Source organism: Thamnophis elegans, chromosome 12 (genome assembly GCF_009769535.1).
Source record: "Thamnophis elegans isolate rThaEle1 chromosome 12, rThaEle1.pri, whole genome shotgun sequence".
Classification (NCBI taxonomy): Eukaryota; Metazoa; Chordata; class Lepidosauria; order Squamata; family Colubridae; genus Thamnophis; species Thamnophis elegans.
The window spans coordinates 3,901,194-3,920,378 of NC_045552.1; the positions used below are offsets into that span (position 1 = coordinate 3,901,194).

The 19,185-nt window shown below is 46.0% G+C and overlaps 1 protein-coding gene across 1 annotated transcript in view; it reads right to left on the reverse strand.

Moving 5' to 3' along the window:
- Positions 1-2,357, reverse strand: part of NECTIN2 (nectin cell adhesion molecule 2) — a 39,941-nt gene extending 37,584 nt beyond the window's left edge. The window contains exon 1 of the mRNA XM_032227661.1: positions 1,964-2,357. Within this exon, the coding sequence (XP_032083552.1) occupies positions 1,964-2,357 (394 nt within the window). The remainder of the gene's footprint in view (positions 1-1,963) is intronic.
- Positions 2,358-19,185: the final 16,828 nt, after the last annotated feature.

Here is a 19,185-nt window from a genome sequence, read left to right on the forward strand (position 1 = left end):
CAGAAGAAATTCTGTGTAGAACGCACAGCACAAAAGGGCAGAAATCCCTATAATCTTCGTAATTGCAACTTAGGCAAACTCATTCTCAGGAGATACCTTAGTTTTGTAGGTCATTTAAAAAAAACAGGGGGAGGGGGAAAATAAGATGGAGGTTGGGATTCTACCCCCAAACTGCTGAAAACTTTTGCAAGTTCTCAAAAATCTCAAAATTTTCAAGCAGGCGTTGCCCCCCCCCCCACCTCTGATTTTTTTCCCCCCCTTGGTAATTCTACATCACATGTAGTCCTCAACTCACAACCGTTCATTTGGCAATCATCCAGAGTTACATGGGCACTAAAAAAAAAGTGACTTATGATCAATTCTGTTTCTTTATGTCCATTGAAGGCCTGGGGCTGTTGACCTCATTGTTGAGGTCCAGCCCCGACTAGAATGAATGTATGAGGGTGTTTGTTGTTTTTAAATTGTTTTCTTTATCGTTATGTGTTTTTTCTTATATTTTTTATAAGCCGCCCGGAATCCTTCGGGATTGGGCAGCATATAAATATATTTAATAAATAAATAAATAAATAAATAAAATAAATAGAGAACATATGCACCAAATTCCTTGTGTACAATCACACTTGGCCAATAAAGAATTCTATTCTATTCTGTTCTATTCTATTCTATTTTCTATTCCATTCTAATTCTAGTCCCTACTCTCTCTCTTCTCTTCTTTCCTATTCCATTCCATTCCATCCTATTCTATTTTCTGTCCTCTGTACTCTATTTTATTCTACTCTTCTCATCTCTTCTCTATATTCTTTTCTCTTCTCTTCTTTCCCATTCCATTCTATTCATTATTCTATTCTATTCTATTTTCTATTCCATTCTAATTCTATTCTATTCATCTAATTCTACTCTAACTTGAAAGAGCACCCCTTTACCAAATCTCCCTGCAGATATTGGAAAGTGAATCTGAAGTAGTGTAAGATCTGAGCAGACTCCAGCCTTTGGGGGGGGGGCAGGGGGGATGGTATTTTGCTTCTCCACTATTACTAAGTGTCATTAGCCTAGTTCATCATGCAATAAATGAATGGCCCGTAATTAATTGAAAGAATGGGGACATGGCCGCGCTCTCTCTCTCTCCCTCTCTCCTTCTCTCTCGCAATCCTCGAATGCATGACCTAGCATATCTGCTTCAGCGCACAACAGCCCCTGGGAAGTCATTCAAAACCGTGAGGAACACTTGAGTACCAGATGCAGGGGGCATAGAAACAGATGTGGTTGGCTCCGCGCACTGGGGAGTCAGTGGGCTGAAGGGGCCCACAACCACCAGGGGACTCTCGGGGCGAGGCTGGAGTGCTTCAGCAAATGAAGGAATAAACTCTAAGGCTGGTTGGGGGGTCTTTAGAAGAGAGGGTGTTCCTTTGTCTCTAGGCCTTTTAAAATTATCTTTCCCAAACAGCCATTCGGGTATTTAACCGATTGTTATTGTTGTTTTGGCCTATTGCACCAGAACAACTAGACACAAGGACAGTTTTTTCTCCTAAATGCCATCCCTCTACTAAACAACTAATTCCCACAACACTGTCAAATTACCTACTAAGACTATATTACTATTATTCCTCTGGAGGGCCCGCCCGCCTGCCTGCCCGCCTGAGCTCCTTACCTGTCCTTTAAGCCTTTGGCGCTTCCGTGCGCGCATGGTGCGTACAGCCCCTGCGCTATGCTCTGCTGAGCGTTGCGGAGGCTTGCGGAGGCGTTGCAGGCGAGTGCGCGACGGCGGGCCCATTCCAACCATACCGGTTGCAACGGGATCTGGGACCCACCACTGGTGTGGAGCCACGCCTTATGAGCTCCTCCACGCACCGCAACCTCAGTGGTCCGCAACTTCATTTTGGGTGTGGGTGGGTGGGAACCCTGCAAAGTGTTAGCTGGAGGGCTTTCCCCTGCTGAGGGAAGGCAAATGGCTCTTGGCTCTTACCTAAGATGATCAGGTTGGTGGTGCCGACTTCGTTGCCGTTGGGATAGGTGGCAAACTCGCAGGAGTAGGTGCCCTCGTCCGTCATGAGGAGGTGTTCAATGATCAGCGAGGCGTCCGTCAAGGACTGTGTGGAGAAGCTGATCCGCCTGCTGTTCTTCTCCATCGGGTAGTTTTGTCCATGCACTGGATGGTGGACGGCCACATTCTGCCTCCGGCCTCCGACCTCCTTCACCCAGGTCACTTGGCTGACTTTCATGTCAGGTCCAGTTACCGCAATGTTGCAGGGCAGAACCACTCTCTTCCCCAGGTACCCGGTGACCTCATGGCGGACCGTCACTTGCTGGGCAAGGGCAACTAGAGAAGGAAAACACAAGACTGTTGAGTGATGGGTCATGTTCCTGGCCCGTTGTCGCTTTCTGGTAACCGAGAAGCACTTTTGAAGGCAGCCCAGGAGAGTTTTTACCTCAGGAGAGTTTTTACCTCAGGATTTTATTTTATCTTCTAAAGCAGTGTTTCCCAAAGTGTGGTACGCATACCCCCAGGGGTACGGGAAGAGTTTGGTGGGGATACTTCATATTTACACGAAATTGCTTTTTCTGCATTTGTAGACATTAAGTCGAAAAAAAGGAACAGACTATTGGACGTGGAACTGCATCTCGGATTAAAATTAACAACCAGGGAACCAAATTATGACGATCTGTCATCTCAACATAAACAATTTCATCCTTCTCATTGAATCAAATAAATGATATATATATATATATATATATATATATATATATATATATATATATATATATATATATATATATATGAAAATTTTATTAATTTCATATACACATTCACAATTATACGATCTCATAACTGTTATTAATAATATGTATTTATAACAATTTTTCCCCTACAGTTGACAATATACTTGAAATTACTTTACCATCCCATAACTCCATCTTATCTTACAACATTCCTACTTCTTCTTCCTCATTCCCTTCTTTCCCTCCTTTCTTCTCTCCTACTCTCCTTCCCTCCCTCCTTCCCCCTTCCCTCCTTCCCTCTCCCCTTTCTTCTCTCCTTCTCTCCTTCCCTCCTCCTTCCCTGCTTCCTTCCCTTTCTTCTCTCCTCCTCTCCTTCCTTTCCCCCTTCCTTTCCTCCTACCTTCCCCCCTTCCTTCTCTCCTACATTCCCTCCTTCCTTCCCTCCTTCCTTCCCTCCTTGCTTTCCTCCCTCCTTCCCTCCTTCCCTCCCCCCTTTCTTCTCTTTCTTCTCTCCTTCCTTCCTTCCTCCTCTCTTTTCCCTTCTCTCCTTCCCCTTCCTCCCCTTTACCCTTCCCCTCATCCTCCCTTATCTCCCCTCTCTCCTACTCTTACATTCCCTCCAATTCTTCTTCTGCTTTTCCCTCTCTCCTATTCCTCTCCTTTCTCCTCACCTTCCTATCTTTCTAAATGTTCTTTATAATATAACTTTCATTTATTTTGCGTATGTACCAAAAAAATAAAAAATAAATATATTTTGATTTTTATTAAAGCATATGTTTTTTATGAGGGGTTACTCAGCGTTACGAAAATTATAGAAGGGGTACACATATGTCAAAAGTTTGGGAAACACTGTTCTAAAGGAGCAACGATTTGGCTGCGCTTGCCAAATCTGGACACGGATGGGATTCACACGACGCACTAAAACCCCAAAGCGGGTCGAGCAAACAACGGCCAAGTTCACCTCACCAGGAATTGAGTGATGTGGTGGCCTGGAGGTGGAACTCTCTCCTCACAATCAGGAGGCGGTGAGTTCGATCCTAGGTAGAGGCAGATATTTCTCTCTCTGGGCACGATGAGAATATATATCTGCTGGATATAACTCCGCAATGGCGACATGAAAGGCATCCGGCCAGTATACACTCAGCTCCCTTCAGTTGTCCAGACTCCACCCCGCAAGGGATTATTGGGGTCGTTAAAAGATAATGATCGCACCAGGGATGCCCAAAGAAATGAAGACCCACCCGTAGGTCGCTGCTACCGCGTCGCTCGAACTGGTCTAAACTGGCTGGATACCACCACTGCTTAAAACCATCCTATTTAGACACACATGACTTGGGCTTGTCCTACAATTCCCCTTATGGTTAATATCTTTTTTTGGAGAGCAGAAAAAAAGCTTTAGACATATTGATGAGACGCTGAATTAACATACTGAAACCCTAGTAAATTGGGAAGAACACCAAATGCCCAAAGCAAAGAGAGCAATTAAAAGGATTGTTCCACTTTATTGCAAAAACAGGATCTAAAGTCTCAGACTGACGTACAGGGTCACTCTCTCCCTTCAAACTAACCCTTTTATGGTCATAAAAGAAGGTTTATGAAATAGTCCTCGGCTCACAACCACAATTAAGCCCCAGATTTCCGTTGTTAAGCAACGCAGTTGTTTTTAAGTGAGCTTTGCCCCAATTTTACAAACCCTCTTTCCATTCGTTGTTAAGTGAATCACTGCAGTTGTCAAGTCAGTAAGACGGTTGTTAAGCGAGTCTGGCTTCCCCCATCAACTTCGCTTGTTGGAAGTTCGCAAAAGGGGGTCACGTGGCCTCGGGGACACTGTGACCGTCCGTCATAAATACGAGTCAGTTGCCAAGCATCCAAATTTTGATCACATGACCATGGGGACGTTGCAAATGGCTGTACATGTGAAAAAGAGTCCTTAAGTCAATTTTTGCCTTAAGGACTCTTTGAATGGTCAGTTGTAATTTGAGGACTACCCGTATATGCTTCTGCGTGGTTAAGATTGTATTTCTCCTATTTTTTTTAATATTTACAGGCTGCAGATCGTTGTCTTCATCTTTTCTATTTTTGTTTATCTGCTTCTTTCTATATAGTTTGGTAGGGCTTCCCCCCCCCCCAATCCCTTTTCTCTTATTTACATAAATAGTTTACGTCTACCAATGGAAATAGCAATAGCAGTTAGACTTATATACCGCTTCATAGGGCTTTCAGCCCTCTCTAAGCGGTTTACAGAGTCAGCATATTGCCCCCAACAATCCGGGTCCTCATTTTACCCACCTCGGAAGGATGGAAGGCTGAGTCAACCCTGAGCCGGTGAGATTTGAACAGCTGAACTGCAGAACTAGCAGTCAGCTGAAGTAGCCTGCAGTACTGCACTCTATCCACTGCGCCACCTCGGCTAATAAGAACGCTATTCATTGAAATATATATAAAAGCAACATTAAACTGATTGTGTGTATCAGGGCCTTCTCTGTGGTGGCCCCAATGCTGTGAAATGTGCATCTCTTGGGCCCCCTTCTTCCGAATTTCAGAAAAGGGTTCAAATTCTCCGTATTAAAAAGGCTCTTGATGCCAAAATTAAGGAAGAAAGCAACGACCATCTCGGTTTTTTACAAGCTGATTTTTAAAAAGTCCATTTAAGTACATCGGCAGATGGTTTTATGCTGTACTTTTTCCCTAATAAGTCCAGAGTCGTTGATAATATTATGCCTCCTGCCTCCCAAGGACTCAACTGTTAATTGCAACTATTAATTTAAAAAAGGAAAACACTTTCAGGCTAATGGGTACATAGACTGGCACACCTGAGTCAATCATCTAACCTGCTTTTCAACTCTTCCCCACCCTGAGAGATAGTTTGGGCTGACCCAAAGCCATTTCCTCAGTGAGAATGGACGTGAATATGAATCTCATATAAACTAAGTCTTTAATTATTACCATGATCTTTTAGTGAACTTTGTACTCCTCCTTTGTGGCACTGCCACTTAAATTGAAATAATGGGTGTTTCTCCAGCTGCCGGGACAAATTAAGACACTGATGCTGTGCCATACTTTCAGCAAAGGTGTTTTGTGAACTTTTTGTAAGTTGCAACAGGGCAGCCTAGTATGTTGCTTATATTTATTCATTGGCTAAACCCATGGGCACTTTTAAGATGAGTGGACTTCAACTCCCAGAATTCAACTCTCTGGGAGTTGGAAGTCCACACATCTTAACTAAGCCAAGGTTGAGAAACAACACTGGCTGGGGAATTCTGGGAGTTGAAGTCCACCCACCTTGAAGGGCCAAGGTTGAGAAACAACACTGGCTGGGGAATTCTGGGAGTTGAAGTCCACCCATCTTAAAGAGCCAAGGTTGAGAAACAATGCTGACTGGGGAATTCTGGGAGTTGAAGTCCACCCATCTTAAAGAGCCAAGGTTGAGAAACAATGCTGACTGGGGAATTCTGGGAGTTGAAGTCCACCCATCTTGAAGGGCCAAGGTTGAGAAAACAATGCTAGGTAGGGAATTCTGGGAGTTGAAGTCCACCCATCTTGAAGGGCCAAGGTTGAGAAACAATACTGTCTGGGGAATTCTGGGAGTTGAAGTCCACCCACCTTAAAGTGGCCAAGGTTTAGATCCCAAGAGAAAACAGGCTTCACACCCACCTCCCCATTGCAGCCTGGATTACAAAGGAACTTTTAATCTTGGCACTTCCTGAATTAAAACCAGTAAGATCGTCATTTAAGGGTGACATCATCGAGTGGAAGGGAAGGCAGCTCAGCCAGCCGAGTAGACCTGCCCAATGCTCAAGAAAGGTGTGGCGGCGTGGCACAGCCGCTTCAAACGAAACCCCGCATTGTCCAGGCTCTGCATGGAGCCACGGGTTCAAGGGAAGCAGGATGTCACCTCTGCGGAGTCACAACAAACCCTTGGATTGATTGCCTGGTTATGAAAGTAAACATCTGGCAGGATGTTTTTTTCCCCCCAGTTGTGGGTGGAAAAGCAGCTTGCTCCCCCAAACCCTGGTTAGCAGTCAATATTTATTTATTTAAAATATTGATACAGACGCCCCTCTCGATATCAAAGTTGAGATTTAAGAGAAGGGAGGCTAAGGATGAAGACGGTTTGTGCTTCTCTAGGGAGAGAACATGGCTAAACCCCATCAAGTTGACCGCCTAGGTTCTGCCATCCCAGAGTGCAGGGAGGTCATCTAGTCCAACCCCCTGGCGGAGCGCAGCGCAACTGCAGCTTCTCTGACCTGCGGCCATCCAGGATCTCTCTCAGCACTGAGAACCCACCCCAGGTTCCAAGATCAGTTTCTCCTCCTGGCGAACAAACTCTGGGCGCGAGGATTGTTTTCTTATGGGTCCTAAAGATGCCAGCGGCTTGGTTTATTTATTTATTTATATCCCACCTTTTAAAGAAAGATTCAAGGCAGTGAATATTATCCAACACGCTGTCCTTCTCCTGTTTTCTCCACAACAACCCTGTGAGGTGGGTTGGCCTGAGAGGGACTGGCTCAAAGACACCCAGCTGGCTTTCATGCCTAAGACGGGACTAGAATTCACACTCTCCCAGTGATTGGCCCAAAGACGCCCAGCCGGCTTTCATTCCTAGGATGGGACTAGAATTCACCGTCTCCCGGTGATTGGCCCAAAAACACCCAACTGGCTTTCATTCCTAAAGCGGGACTAGAATTCACTGTCTCCCGGTGATTGACCCAAAGATACCCAACTGGCTTTCATTCCTAAAGCGGGACTAGAATTCACTGTCTCCCGGTGATTGGCCCAAAGACACCTAACTGGATTTCATTCCTAAAGCGGGACTAGAATTCACTGTCTCCCGGTGATTGGCCCAAAGACACCCAACTGACATTCCCTAAGACAGGACTAACATTCACTGTCTCCTCGTTATTAGCCCCAAATCTCCTGGAGCGGGATTTGAACTCATAGGCTCTTGCTTTCTAGCCTGGTAGCTTAACCACTAGACCAAACTGGCTCGCCTTGATGCTAGAAACTGGCGTCGTTTTGTAGCAGGCAGTTTCTCAATCTATCAAAAAGGACCTTTCCAAAAATCTTGGTAAGCCAAGGGAGTTTTGGGTGCCAGAGCAAGTGGCCTGCCAAGTGAAACCTTCTCAACTTTCCAGGGAAGTGGATGGGGTATGGCTGCCCGCCTGGCATCCGAAGGAGCTTCAAAGGAGGATGTAGGCTCTTTGCAAAGGATTTAGCAGGCTGCGTCCCACAGGAGGGGGACGGCTTCTCCAGGCCGTGGCACAGAACGGAGCAAGAAGGATTCGCAGGGGGGGGGGGGGGAAGGATCTCTTAGCACAACTATTTGAGTCCCATTATTACGGTAACGGATCAGGCTGCGCTCCATTTAACACACACACACACACACACACACACAGAGTGCCCATTTCGTTTAGCACCACTGGGTTGACTGCATGGTGAAAATGGATGTTGGCCTCAGAAAAGCTTGAAACTGCCATTCAGAAGAGAGAGACGGAGGGGGTACAAAATAAGGTTGTAATAAATTGTTAAGTCCCTTCTTCTTCTCTTCCCTTAAGGTGGAGGGTGGGGGCTGCTTCTGCCCTCCATCCTTGTCAGAAAGAATCTGCACATAAGCCTAAGTCAGCACAGGGGGCGAAACCAATTTGGGCCATTCATTAAAATTAATGCCCACCTCCAGGTTTTAATCTGGAAGGACAGATTCGGAAAGGAACAAGGAGAATGCGGTACTGTAAGCCATGCACTTAGCAATAGCAATAGCAGTTAGACTTATATACCGCTTCATAGGGCTTTCAGCCCCCTCTAAGCGGTTTACAGAGTTAGCATATTGCCCCCAACAATCCGGGTCCTCATTTCACCCACCTCGGAAGGATGGAAGGCTGAGTCAACCTTGAGCCTGTGAGATTTGAACCGCTGAACTGCAGATAGCAGTCAGCTGAAATGGCCTGCAGTGCTGCACCCTAACCACTGCGCCACCTTGGCTCTTCACTTATCATGTGAAGCTTGGCTGGCTGAGGAATTTGGGGAGCAGGCCACACCTACAGAAGAGGTTCCAAAAATTTTTGAAACCTACCACTGGCAGAGATGCTCTGATTTGATGCCATCCAAAGTCCTTAAGTGGCAGGGATCCCCCCCCCCCCAAAAATGAAACGGGCCGAAGAAATAGGATAATGCCGGGGGGGGGGGGAGCTGATCAGTGAGCTGGAGGCTCAAATATAGGACGGACAGTTGCAGGAACTGGATATGTCCAGTCTAATGAAGAGAAGGACCAGGGGAGACATGATAGCAGTCTTCCAATATCTCAGGGGTTGCCACAAAGAAGAGGGAGTCAAACTATTCTCCTAAGCGATTGAAGGCAGAACAAGGAGCAATGGACGGAAACGAATCAAGGAGAGAAGTAACCTAGAACTAAGGAGGAATTTCCTGATAGTGAGAACAAATTAACCAGTGGAACAGTTTGCCTCCAGAAGTTGTGAATGCTCATGTAGGAAATTAGCACCCACCCTTCTCCTACGTAGAAAAATGAAATATTTTAGGAAATATTAAAAGGGCAGAATAGTTCCCCTAAAAGGGAGGCAGAAACTCACCCCTCCCACCTTTGTCAATGGGCCATTAATGTCTGGGCCAGTCTATTCTACATAACAAAGATCTACCTCCTTCAGGCGTGATAGGAATCCCAAAGCTCTTTCATTACAGCATCACCCAGCAGGAGTCAACCAAGCTTGGGACTCAGGACAGCCTACAGAGTTGCCCCTGCATGGCCCCACGGGAGTCGGACAACCGATCAGAATACGAACTCAAATTCAATAGCCCAGATAGGCCATAAAACAGCATCTCTTCTCTTTTCCCCCCCCCATCATCTCAAGCCATGTGATCCTGTTTTATCAATAAACCTTCCATGAATCCAGTCTCTTTTTCCCCACTTGGAATTGAACTCCGAAGGGCATTTCTTCCAACAATTCATCCCTGGAAGTTTTCCAGAAGAGCCCGGACAGTCATTTGTCTGAAAAGGTATAGGTTTAGAAGAAAGGGGGGGGTTGGACTAGAAGACCTCCAAGGTCCCTTTCAACTCGGTTATTCTGTTATTGAGTTACGGGAGAAAAAGATTGCCGATTTTAACATTTCAGCGCCGAACGCTTTAGACTGGATCTCTTTGCTACGGTCAACCCTTCTCAGATCTGCCCTTTATTCAGAGTTTCTCTCCTAGCCGAAGGATTTCGACACACGATGCAAAACGCTTAATTCACGACTTCTTTACCCTAATTTTCTTTTGCAAAAAGAAAAAAGTCAGGCCAATTTGAGGAAAGGAGAGGGGGGGGGAAATATTGCAGAAGATGTGCAAGGGAGCCCGTAGCAGAAGTCGAAACAAGCACTCGGTGCATGCAAAATCCAGTTGTGGTTTTCCATGCATTGCAAAATGGGAAGGGAGAGAGGGAGGGAGGGAAGGAGGGGGACCAGAGATACAGGAAGGCCATCAATCTGCACCAAAGAAACAAAGTGAATTTGGGGGTCTGAGAACACCTGTGTGCTCCAGGATAGAGCGGCTCAAAGGTTACCTGGTAAGCCTTTGGGAAGCTCAGTCCTATTTGGCAGTTTTTTAAAAAAATATTATTAATATTCTATTGTTCCTCCCTTTCAAACAGATGGTTTCCTGTTTGATTCAGAAGATGCTTTTCAAAACAGAAGAGGAAAAAAAAGAGAGCTTAGAACAATGCAGAGAGCAGGAAGGAGGGGGAAATAAAGAGGGTTTTTTGGGGGGGTGTTTTGGAGGGAGAGAAGGAGAAAGAGACACCAAGGACAGAACATCCGGTGTGGTTTAACCACCTGGCACATTTTCAAATGGGTGGGAGAAAGACGACAATGAACCCCACAAGAGGAAGAGTACGGAGTTGCCCCTGTATTAACATCTCGGCTCTGGAGAGGGAAGTTCATTTGCAAGTTCATATGAACTGGCTGAACTGCAGGACAAGATTTTCTTTTCGTCTGGACATATGGAGATAGAGAGAATACTTCAAATTTTGCAAGATAAGCAGCGTTAAGCCGTCTGGAGGTTCAGGGTGGGGTGTTTTTTTTTTGCGGGGGGGAGAGAGCCATGCCCCTTTAAACTCAGGGATTCGAAGTTGAGTTAACTCTCCCTTTGGGCGGTGGCTGCTGGATTTTGGGTCTCGTGTCCATCCACACCGGTCGGGCCGAGCCAAGCACGCTAAGCAGAAAGGAAGGAAACTGAAAGAGAAAGGAAAGGAGGCCAAGAGGCCATCCACATTGCCCTGGGACAATCAGACCTGACGAAGCCGTGGAAGCAGCTGCAGGTTTCTCATTTGTTCTAAAAGTTGTGACTATTTTATATCTGGGATTTTTAATGGAGGGAGGGAAGGGATAGGTTTATTTATTGATTTATTTATTATAAATTTTTATTTTAAACACATAAACACATCAACAGAAACAGACACATGGCTTAAGACAACATAGGAACAAGAAGTTCCATTGTATATCATACAGCAGTTCTGTATCGGTTTCTTTGCAATTAGTGTTTTCCCTTCTATACATTTCTATCTTGCGTTCATGGTCCCCTTATTCGTTATCCATTTTTATGTACTATTCTATATTTATTTATACTCAGCTATTTATAACCAAATATTGTTTATCTATATTGTGCTATATATTCTTACTAACATTTATTCTCTTACATACAATTCTAGGTATACATTCACATGGTTATTCTTTTTCTTTGCCATTCTTATACTTTTGTTATTCCATTTAAAAGGTTATAAGGTACAGTTTGGATTGCTTTGTTTACCATCTCTAGCGCCTGTTATGACACCACCTTATTTTCTCTTTTCTTTTCTCTCTCCCTTCCTTCCCTACTTCCCTCCTTCCTCCTCTCCTTCCCCTTCTTTCTTCCCTTACCTCTCCCCTACTCTTACCCTCTCTCTTCCCCTTCCTACCCTCTCCCCTTCTCTTTCTCTCCCTTCCACCCACCTCTCCCTTATCTCTTTCTTCTTCGGGGAAGGGGTAGTTTTGAAGCGCTTTTAAGGTTTAAGCTGGGGGGGGGGGCTTTTAAGGTTTAACATGGGTGCAAATACAGCTGCATCCCATGCAGTCAAGATTGCCCCCCCACACACACCAGGAATTCCTCCATTAAGGAACAGCATCATCTAAATGAGGGGGTCCCCTAAATTTACTAAATTCACAAAAAACCTCACTAAATTCATAATTTTAAATCCCCGCGGACCACTAATATGATCTGCCTAATGATTGGGTGGGCGGGCGTGGCAAGGTGGTCATGTGACTGGGTGGGCAGGGCCAACTTGATGTCACTCACGTCCAGGGGCGCCTCGCGGGCCTCTATTCGCTCCCAGCCACCCGCAATTGCCGGAGCTCCTTAGGGCTCCAATAGGAAGCAGTTGCAGGAGCTAAGCAGCCCCCAGGAGAAAGAGTTGGCCAAACAGCTCAGTTCCAATGGGATCTGACCCAGAAGGAGGCTCAGCAGAGGCACCTCACTGAGGACTAGGAGCATAGGCTTTCCAAGCAGAGGGAAGACCTGCAGGAGTGCAAGGCCAGGTACCGGCGCCTGGAGACTCAACAGGCTGAGATGGTCAGCCAGTTCCAGGCCAGGATGCCGTCCCACTGGAACGAGGCCCTCCGGTTCTTCGCCAACAGTGGTTCTTCCCTCCAGCCTTTGCCCAAAGCCCCCCACGAGGAGGCTGAAGCAGACCCCAAGTCAGAATTTGTGCCCCCCACAAAAAGACCCCAGAGGGGGGAGACTCTCTGCAGCAACACAAACATTCATTGCACGTATCCACCCCAGGGGCCGTAGCTTGAGGACCCCCTGATTTAGTGCCATATAAAAAAAGCAAATATTTTTTTCCTGCGGACCACCAATTAAATGGTTTCCGAAAGGCAAATTAAGCAGCTAATAAAGGCTGGAAGATATAGCACCCCCCCCCTTCCCTCCACCACCACCACCCTCCTCTCATCCTGGGCAAACGATAACTCGGAAGCCACGATTCACAAGTTGCCAGCCTCGTCTCCAGCCTCCCCGCACGATGACAGACCATAATTGGCAGCAGAAGATGGCGTGTGTCTCTCCCACCCCCCCTTTCCCTTTGCTTTGCCCCAGCAGTCCTGAGTTTCTTTTCTGGAAGGACAGTTTTAAAAATAGACCGTAATTATGTTATTCTGCATTCCAGGAGGAAGGGAAGGAAAAAAAAGCTACAGCGAAGAGAAAAGCTCCAGGCAGGTTTTGCTAGACAATTCTGCTCTGAAGGGAAGATTTTGCTAAGGATGCAGACAAGAAGCACTTTGGGGGATTTTTTTCCCCCTGGAAAAATAATATATATATATATATGGTATGGCTATATATATATATAGGGTATGGCTAGCTGATGAGAGCTAAATAGCTTGAAATAGATCTATACTAGTCTCCCTTTATTTATTTATCAGCACAAATATAACAAATACATATACATATGCATATACATATATATATATCATCTATCTATCTATCTATCTATCTATCTATCTATCTATCTATCTATCTATCTATATATATATATATATATATATATATATATATATATATATATATATAGTTATCAAGTCCTTCCACCCCCACCTCCCCTCCTGCTATCCAAGCCTCCTCCTTTTCAGTTTCTGCATTCCGAAAGGGGATTGTTCTGGGGGGGGGGGGGGTGTTTCGTGTTGGCTTCCTTTTATTTTAAGCGGCCCATCCTGGCTCAGGACAATTTATCCCGGCAAGCTGAACGAACCACCGCCAAGTCTCTCCCTAATGGGAAGTGACATTCCCATCCTAAGTCCTGTGTTCCAGTCACGGCAATTTGGACAGCATGAATGAAGGCTGCTTAATTTGATAAGAAAACAGATCGAGTGTAAAGTGGAAGCATTAAGAATTCAGCTTACGCATGTGTCTCTGGAAAGGGACTTCTCCCCCCGCCTCTCTTTTTCCCTTTTAAAGGAACAAGTTAAAAAACGAGGGCAGATGTGGGAACGGCTGGCTCGTCTCCCCCCCCCCCCCCCCCCGATCTGCTGTTTCCAAGCAGGCTTGTTTCCCTCGTATCTCCATGGGGGGAGAAGAGGGAGAAAAATCCGTATTTGAATGCACAATTATGCTAACGTGGATCAGAGCGCGGCTTGGCGTGCGCGCTGGAGTTTTTTTGCAGAAGGGCAGGGAAGCGCAGCCTTAATTAAAAGGGACTTGGCAAGTTTCTAGCCCTCAAGATCTGCTACGGTAGGCAACACCTGCCTCCGTCTTGCCTACCCAAGGCTGAGCTGAACTCACAAGGGTTTTTAATGGTTTCTCGGAGGAGCCAAACCAGAGTAAGTGGAAGAAAGAGTTGAATCAAAAGGTTTTGACAAAACCGGAGAGTTGGATGATTAAATTAAATGATGTATTCTTTATCTCGACTCCTTTTCCACTCCTACCTCAAGAAAATTGGAGGATGTTAATTCTTCTTTAGTGTTTCTCAACCGTGGGCCACTTTAAGAGGTAGGGACTTCAACTCCCAGAATTCCCAGAGACAGCTTGGGAATTCTGGGAGTTGAAGTCCACTTGTCTAGCCATGTCGAGGGGTGCCTCGCTGGTTTCTACTTGCCCCTCCCCTGCCAGCCACTCCTTGCCTGCCCGCCCGGGCTCCTTAGGGCCCCAACAGGACGCAGTTGCTGGAGGTAAGCAGCCACCATGAGAAAGAGTTGGCAAAACAGCTGGCTCAGTTCAAACTGGATCTAACCAAGAAGGAGGCTCAGCAGAAGCACCTTACCGAGGACTAGGAGCATGGGCTTTCCAAGCAGAGGGAAGGCCTGCGGGAGTGCAAAGCCAGCTACTGGCATCTGGAGGCTCAGCAGGCTGAGATGGCAGCCAGTTCCAGGCCATGATGCCGTCCCACTGGAACGAGGCCCTCCGGCTCTTCGCCACCAGCAGTGCTTCCCTCCAGCCTTCACCCAAAGCCCCCCACCAGGAGGCTTAAGCAGACCCCAAGTCAGAATTTCTGCCCCCTTTCGACCCGCACAGAAAGACCCCAAAGGGGGAGACTCTCTGCAGCAACGCAAGCATTTATTGCACGTATCCATCCCAGGGGCCATAGTTTGAGGACCCCTGATTTAGTGCAATATAAAAAATGCAAATAATTTTTCTGTGGGCCACCAATTGGTGACCTCTCTATGCTGCAGATTCCACATGTCCCAAATTAAGAAGATTGAGAAACAGGTTAAGGTCTACTTCTGTTAATATTTATGGGACAATATTTACTGTGGATAATTGTCTTGACCAACCGACCAAAGCATTTATTGGGCTGTCACCTTCGTCTGGGAATTTAGCTTCCCTGCCTAGATTACACCCGTGGCTTTCTGGGAAAACTCTGATTCAAGGTTTAACCACGGTCCAGAGGATGAGTAAGCATGATAATCTCGTCCTTCATCTGTTCCACTCCTTTCCTTTCGAAACCTACGAAGCATGACTGGTGCAATCCCAGAATCCACCTCAAAATCCACGTTCAAGAGCGGTGAAGAAACAAGCAGCCCACGTTTCTCAACTACAGAGAGTCCTCGACTTACAACAGTTTCACTTACCGACCCTTCCAAGTGACGATGGTACTGAAAAATGTGGCAATTTTTCAGAGTTATGACCTTTCCAGTATTCCCACGATCAAAATTCAGACGCCTGGCAATGGCTTCATACTTATGACCTTTGCACTGTCCCGGGGGGGGGGGGGGATCACGTGATCCGCTGTTGCGACCTTCTGACAAGCCAACTCAATGGGGAAGCCTGGTTCACTTAACGACGCAGTTACTAACAACAACTGCAGTGATTCACTTAAACCACACGTGGAAAGAAAGCTATTATAAAAAATGAGGCAAAACTCAGTAACTTTTTTGGGGGGGGGGGTCGTTGTCACTTTCAACCGTCACTCAATAATGGTTGTAAGTTGAGGACTGCCTGTATTCATTACACTTTATTTCTTTGAATGTATTGCTTAATATGTGCCGCCATACTAAAGTAAGGTAAGGTAAAAGGTTCTCCTTACACATCTGTGCTAGTCATTCCCGACTCTAGGGGGAGTTGCTCATCTCCGTTTCAAAGCCGAAGAGCCAGAACTGTCCAAAGACACCTCCATAATCATGTGGCCGGCATGACTTCACAGCAAAGGCGCACAGAACGTTGTTACCTTCCCACCAAAGGTGGTTCCTATTTTTCTACTTGCATTTTTACATGCTTTCGAACTGCTAGGTTGGCAGAAGCTGGGACGAGTAACAGGAGCTCACTCTGTTACGCGGCGCTGGGGATTCGAACCGCCGACCTTTCGGATCGACAAGCTCAGTGTCTTAGCCACCGAGCCACCTAGGCATACCCAATTCCTGTAACCGTTCTTCATATGTTAAGCCTCCTTAATCACCTTAGTTGCTCTTCTCCGCACTTCTTCCAAAGTCTCAACATCTTCTTTTGTAATGTGGTGACCAAAACTGGATGCAGGTGTGAACTTACTAAGGATTGATAAAACGGTACTAATATAACGAATCGTGTGGCCGGCATGACTAAAGGCCGAAGGTGCACAGAACGCCGTTTCCCTCCCACCAAAGTTGGTCCCTATTTTCTATTTGCAATTTTTACATGCTTTTGAAATGCTAGGTTGGCAGAAGCTGGGACAAGTCACGGGAGCTCACTCTGTTGTATGGCGCTAGGGATTCGAACTGCCAAACTGTCAACCTTTCTGATCGACAAGCTCAGCTTCTTAGCCACTGAGCCGCCGCATCCCTCTTAATACTAAAGCAGTGTTTCTCAACCTTGGCAACTTGAAGATGTCCGGACTTCAACTCCCAGAATTCCCCAGCCAGCATTCGCTGGCTGGGGAATTCTGAGAGTTGAAGTCCGGACATCTTCAAGTTACCAAGGTTGAGAAGCACTGTACTAAAGTATTAGTAAATACAAAATGATTTGATAAAAAAATATTTTTAAAAAGCTTAATCAAACTGCAAAGGCACCAGTTCACCTTTCCAACCATAGCAGAGTACAGTAGCTGGTACCTTGGCATCTGCTCCCATGTTAAAGGAAAATATGCCATCAAAACCTCCGTTGGGAGCCAATGAGTTCACCACACCAAGAAAATACCTGGCACCGGAGGCAAAAAAAATCAAAACGAACTAGTCCAAAAGGGCAGGGAAATCAAGCATGAAACACTTGGTATGTCTGAGGCTGATCTAATTTTAGGCAGCGCCAAGCAGAGGAATATTGATATCAAACTTTTTACTGACAATTCGGTATCCTTTGGGGGAGTTAAGTTCGAAAGGCAAAAATTCCCCCGAGATGAGCTTCCCTTGACATAAATATGGACGAGGCTGGGCACTGCTCGTTGCCTGAGAGAGGGAGGGAAGGAGGGAGAGAGAGAGATAGAGAGAGAGAGAGAGGAAAGAGAGTGGGAGAGGAGAGAGAAAAAAACAGAGAGGTAGATGGAGAGAGACAAAACTAAGAGAGAAGGAAAGAAGAAGAAAGAGGGGGAAGAGAGAGAGAGAAAAAGAGAAGTACATAGAGGGAAAGAGACGGAGCTAGACAGAGAAGGAGAGAAAGAGTGGGAAGAGAGAGAGAAAAAGAGAAGTATATAGAGGGAAAGAGATAGAGCTAGACAGAGAAGGAGAGAAAGAGGGAGAAGAGAGAGCGAAGTATAGAGGGAAAGAGACGGAGAAGTATAGAGGGAAAGAGATGGAGCTAGACAGAGAAGGAGAGAAAGAGGGGGAAGAGAGAGCGAAAAAGAGAAGTATAGAGGGAGAGCTAGACAGAGAAGGAAAGAGGGGGAAGAGAGCGAAAAAGAGAAGTACATAGAAGGAAAGAGATGGAGCTACATAGAAAGGGAGAGAGAGAATAGTAAGAAGAGAGAAAGAGAGATATAGAGGAGAGAAAGAGGTAGAGATGGAGCAACAGAGAGGAAAGAGAGAAAAAGAGAGAGGGAGCTACTGAAAGAAAGAGGAGAGACAGAGAAACAGAGGTAGATAGAAAGAGAGGGAGAGGAAGGAAAAGAGATAGAGAAGGGGGAGAGGGGCAGGGAGAGAGAGGGAAAAAATGATTTTCTAATCTAGTTTACGGGTTCTCTTAGTGGTCTCCGGTCCAAGAATTAACCAACTCTGATTCTCCTTTTCCAACATCCCTCAAAACCCGTTTCCCCCTCCCTTTTTTTTGGCTGCCCAACTCAAGTTCTTTACCGTCCCATTTTAAAATCACCAGATTTTAGAAACATGTTTTGCCCTGCCTGAAAACCCAAGAATAATAGTAGTTAAAAAGAAAAGTCCTAGCATTAAAACCTGCATAGCCAACCAGCTACTAGCATTAAAAAAAAAACAAAAAAAAACCCCAAACCCTTGGAGATTTTCACCCAAGAGCGAGGAGGCGAACGGAGGTTCTTACAGTGAGCCACAGACGCCCGTCAAGGAAGGAGGATGGCAGCTACAAAGGGCTGAGAGAGACAATCAATAAAATTTAATCAGAATCCAAGTATCCCTGCAGGGGATGGATTTTATATACCCTTAATATACATGCAAATTGTCTGGGAGAATTAAGTAGGTCACCTCCTTACAGGCTGTGCAAAGAAACAAGAATATGGGAAAAGAAATACAGGGCGGGGGGGGGAAATCTACTGGCTTGGCAGCGCAAAATGGGGGGGGGGACTTGCATATACCTAAAGTGATGTTTTCATGTTCAGAAAAAGTGAAAGAAAAAAGCCACGATGGTTCTAAACACAACAAGCATTCAGGGAAAACTGGGCATTTAAAGCCAGGGAGCTAAAAATCACCCATGTAGTTTCCAGGCTCTGCATTCAAAATGCAGGCAAGAAAGGCGGGGGGGGGGGGGAGGGGGGGATTGAAAAACCAACGGATAAAACCAGGATGGCAAACCTATCGTACGCGTGAACGTTTCCGCACAACCGTTTTTGGCACACGGTGCCAAAAAGGTTCGCCATCACTGGGATAACACATCTTTGATTGAGGGGGGGGGGAGGAGAGAAGCACCTGGTGGGCTGCGAGAACTGCAGGAATCCTGGCAAGGCTTACAATGTCCTTCTGGAGTCTTGCCTTAATTCTTTGGTATGCTTTTCATTGGCCTCCCCTGGAAACGGCAAAGGCAAAGATGATTCACGGAGATGAGTCGGTGAGTTTTGCAATGTGGTGGGGAAGTGGTTGCTGAGACGGTTCTCCGGGAATTTGGGTTCTATTATGGGCATTTGGTTTTATCCTAATATTCCAGAGTTTCTCAGTCTTTGGCCCCTTTTAAGACATGTGGACTTCGACTCCCAGAATCTCCCAGCCAGCCACAACTTAAAAAGGGGCCAAGGTTGAGAAACAATGCTGGTTGGGGGATTCTGGGAGCTGAAGTCTTAAAGGGGCCAAGGTTGAGAAACAATGCTGGCTGGAGGATTCTGGGAGTTGAAGTCTTAAAGGGGCCAAGGTTGAGAAACAATGCTGGCTGGA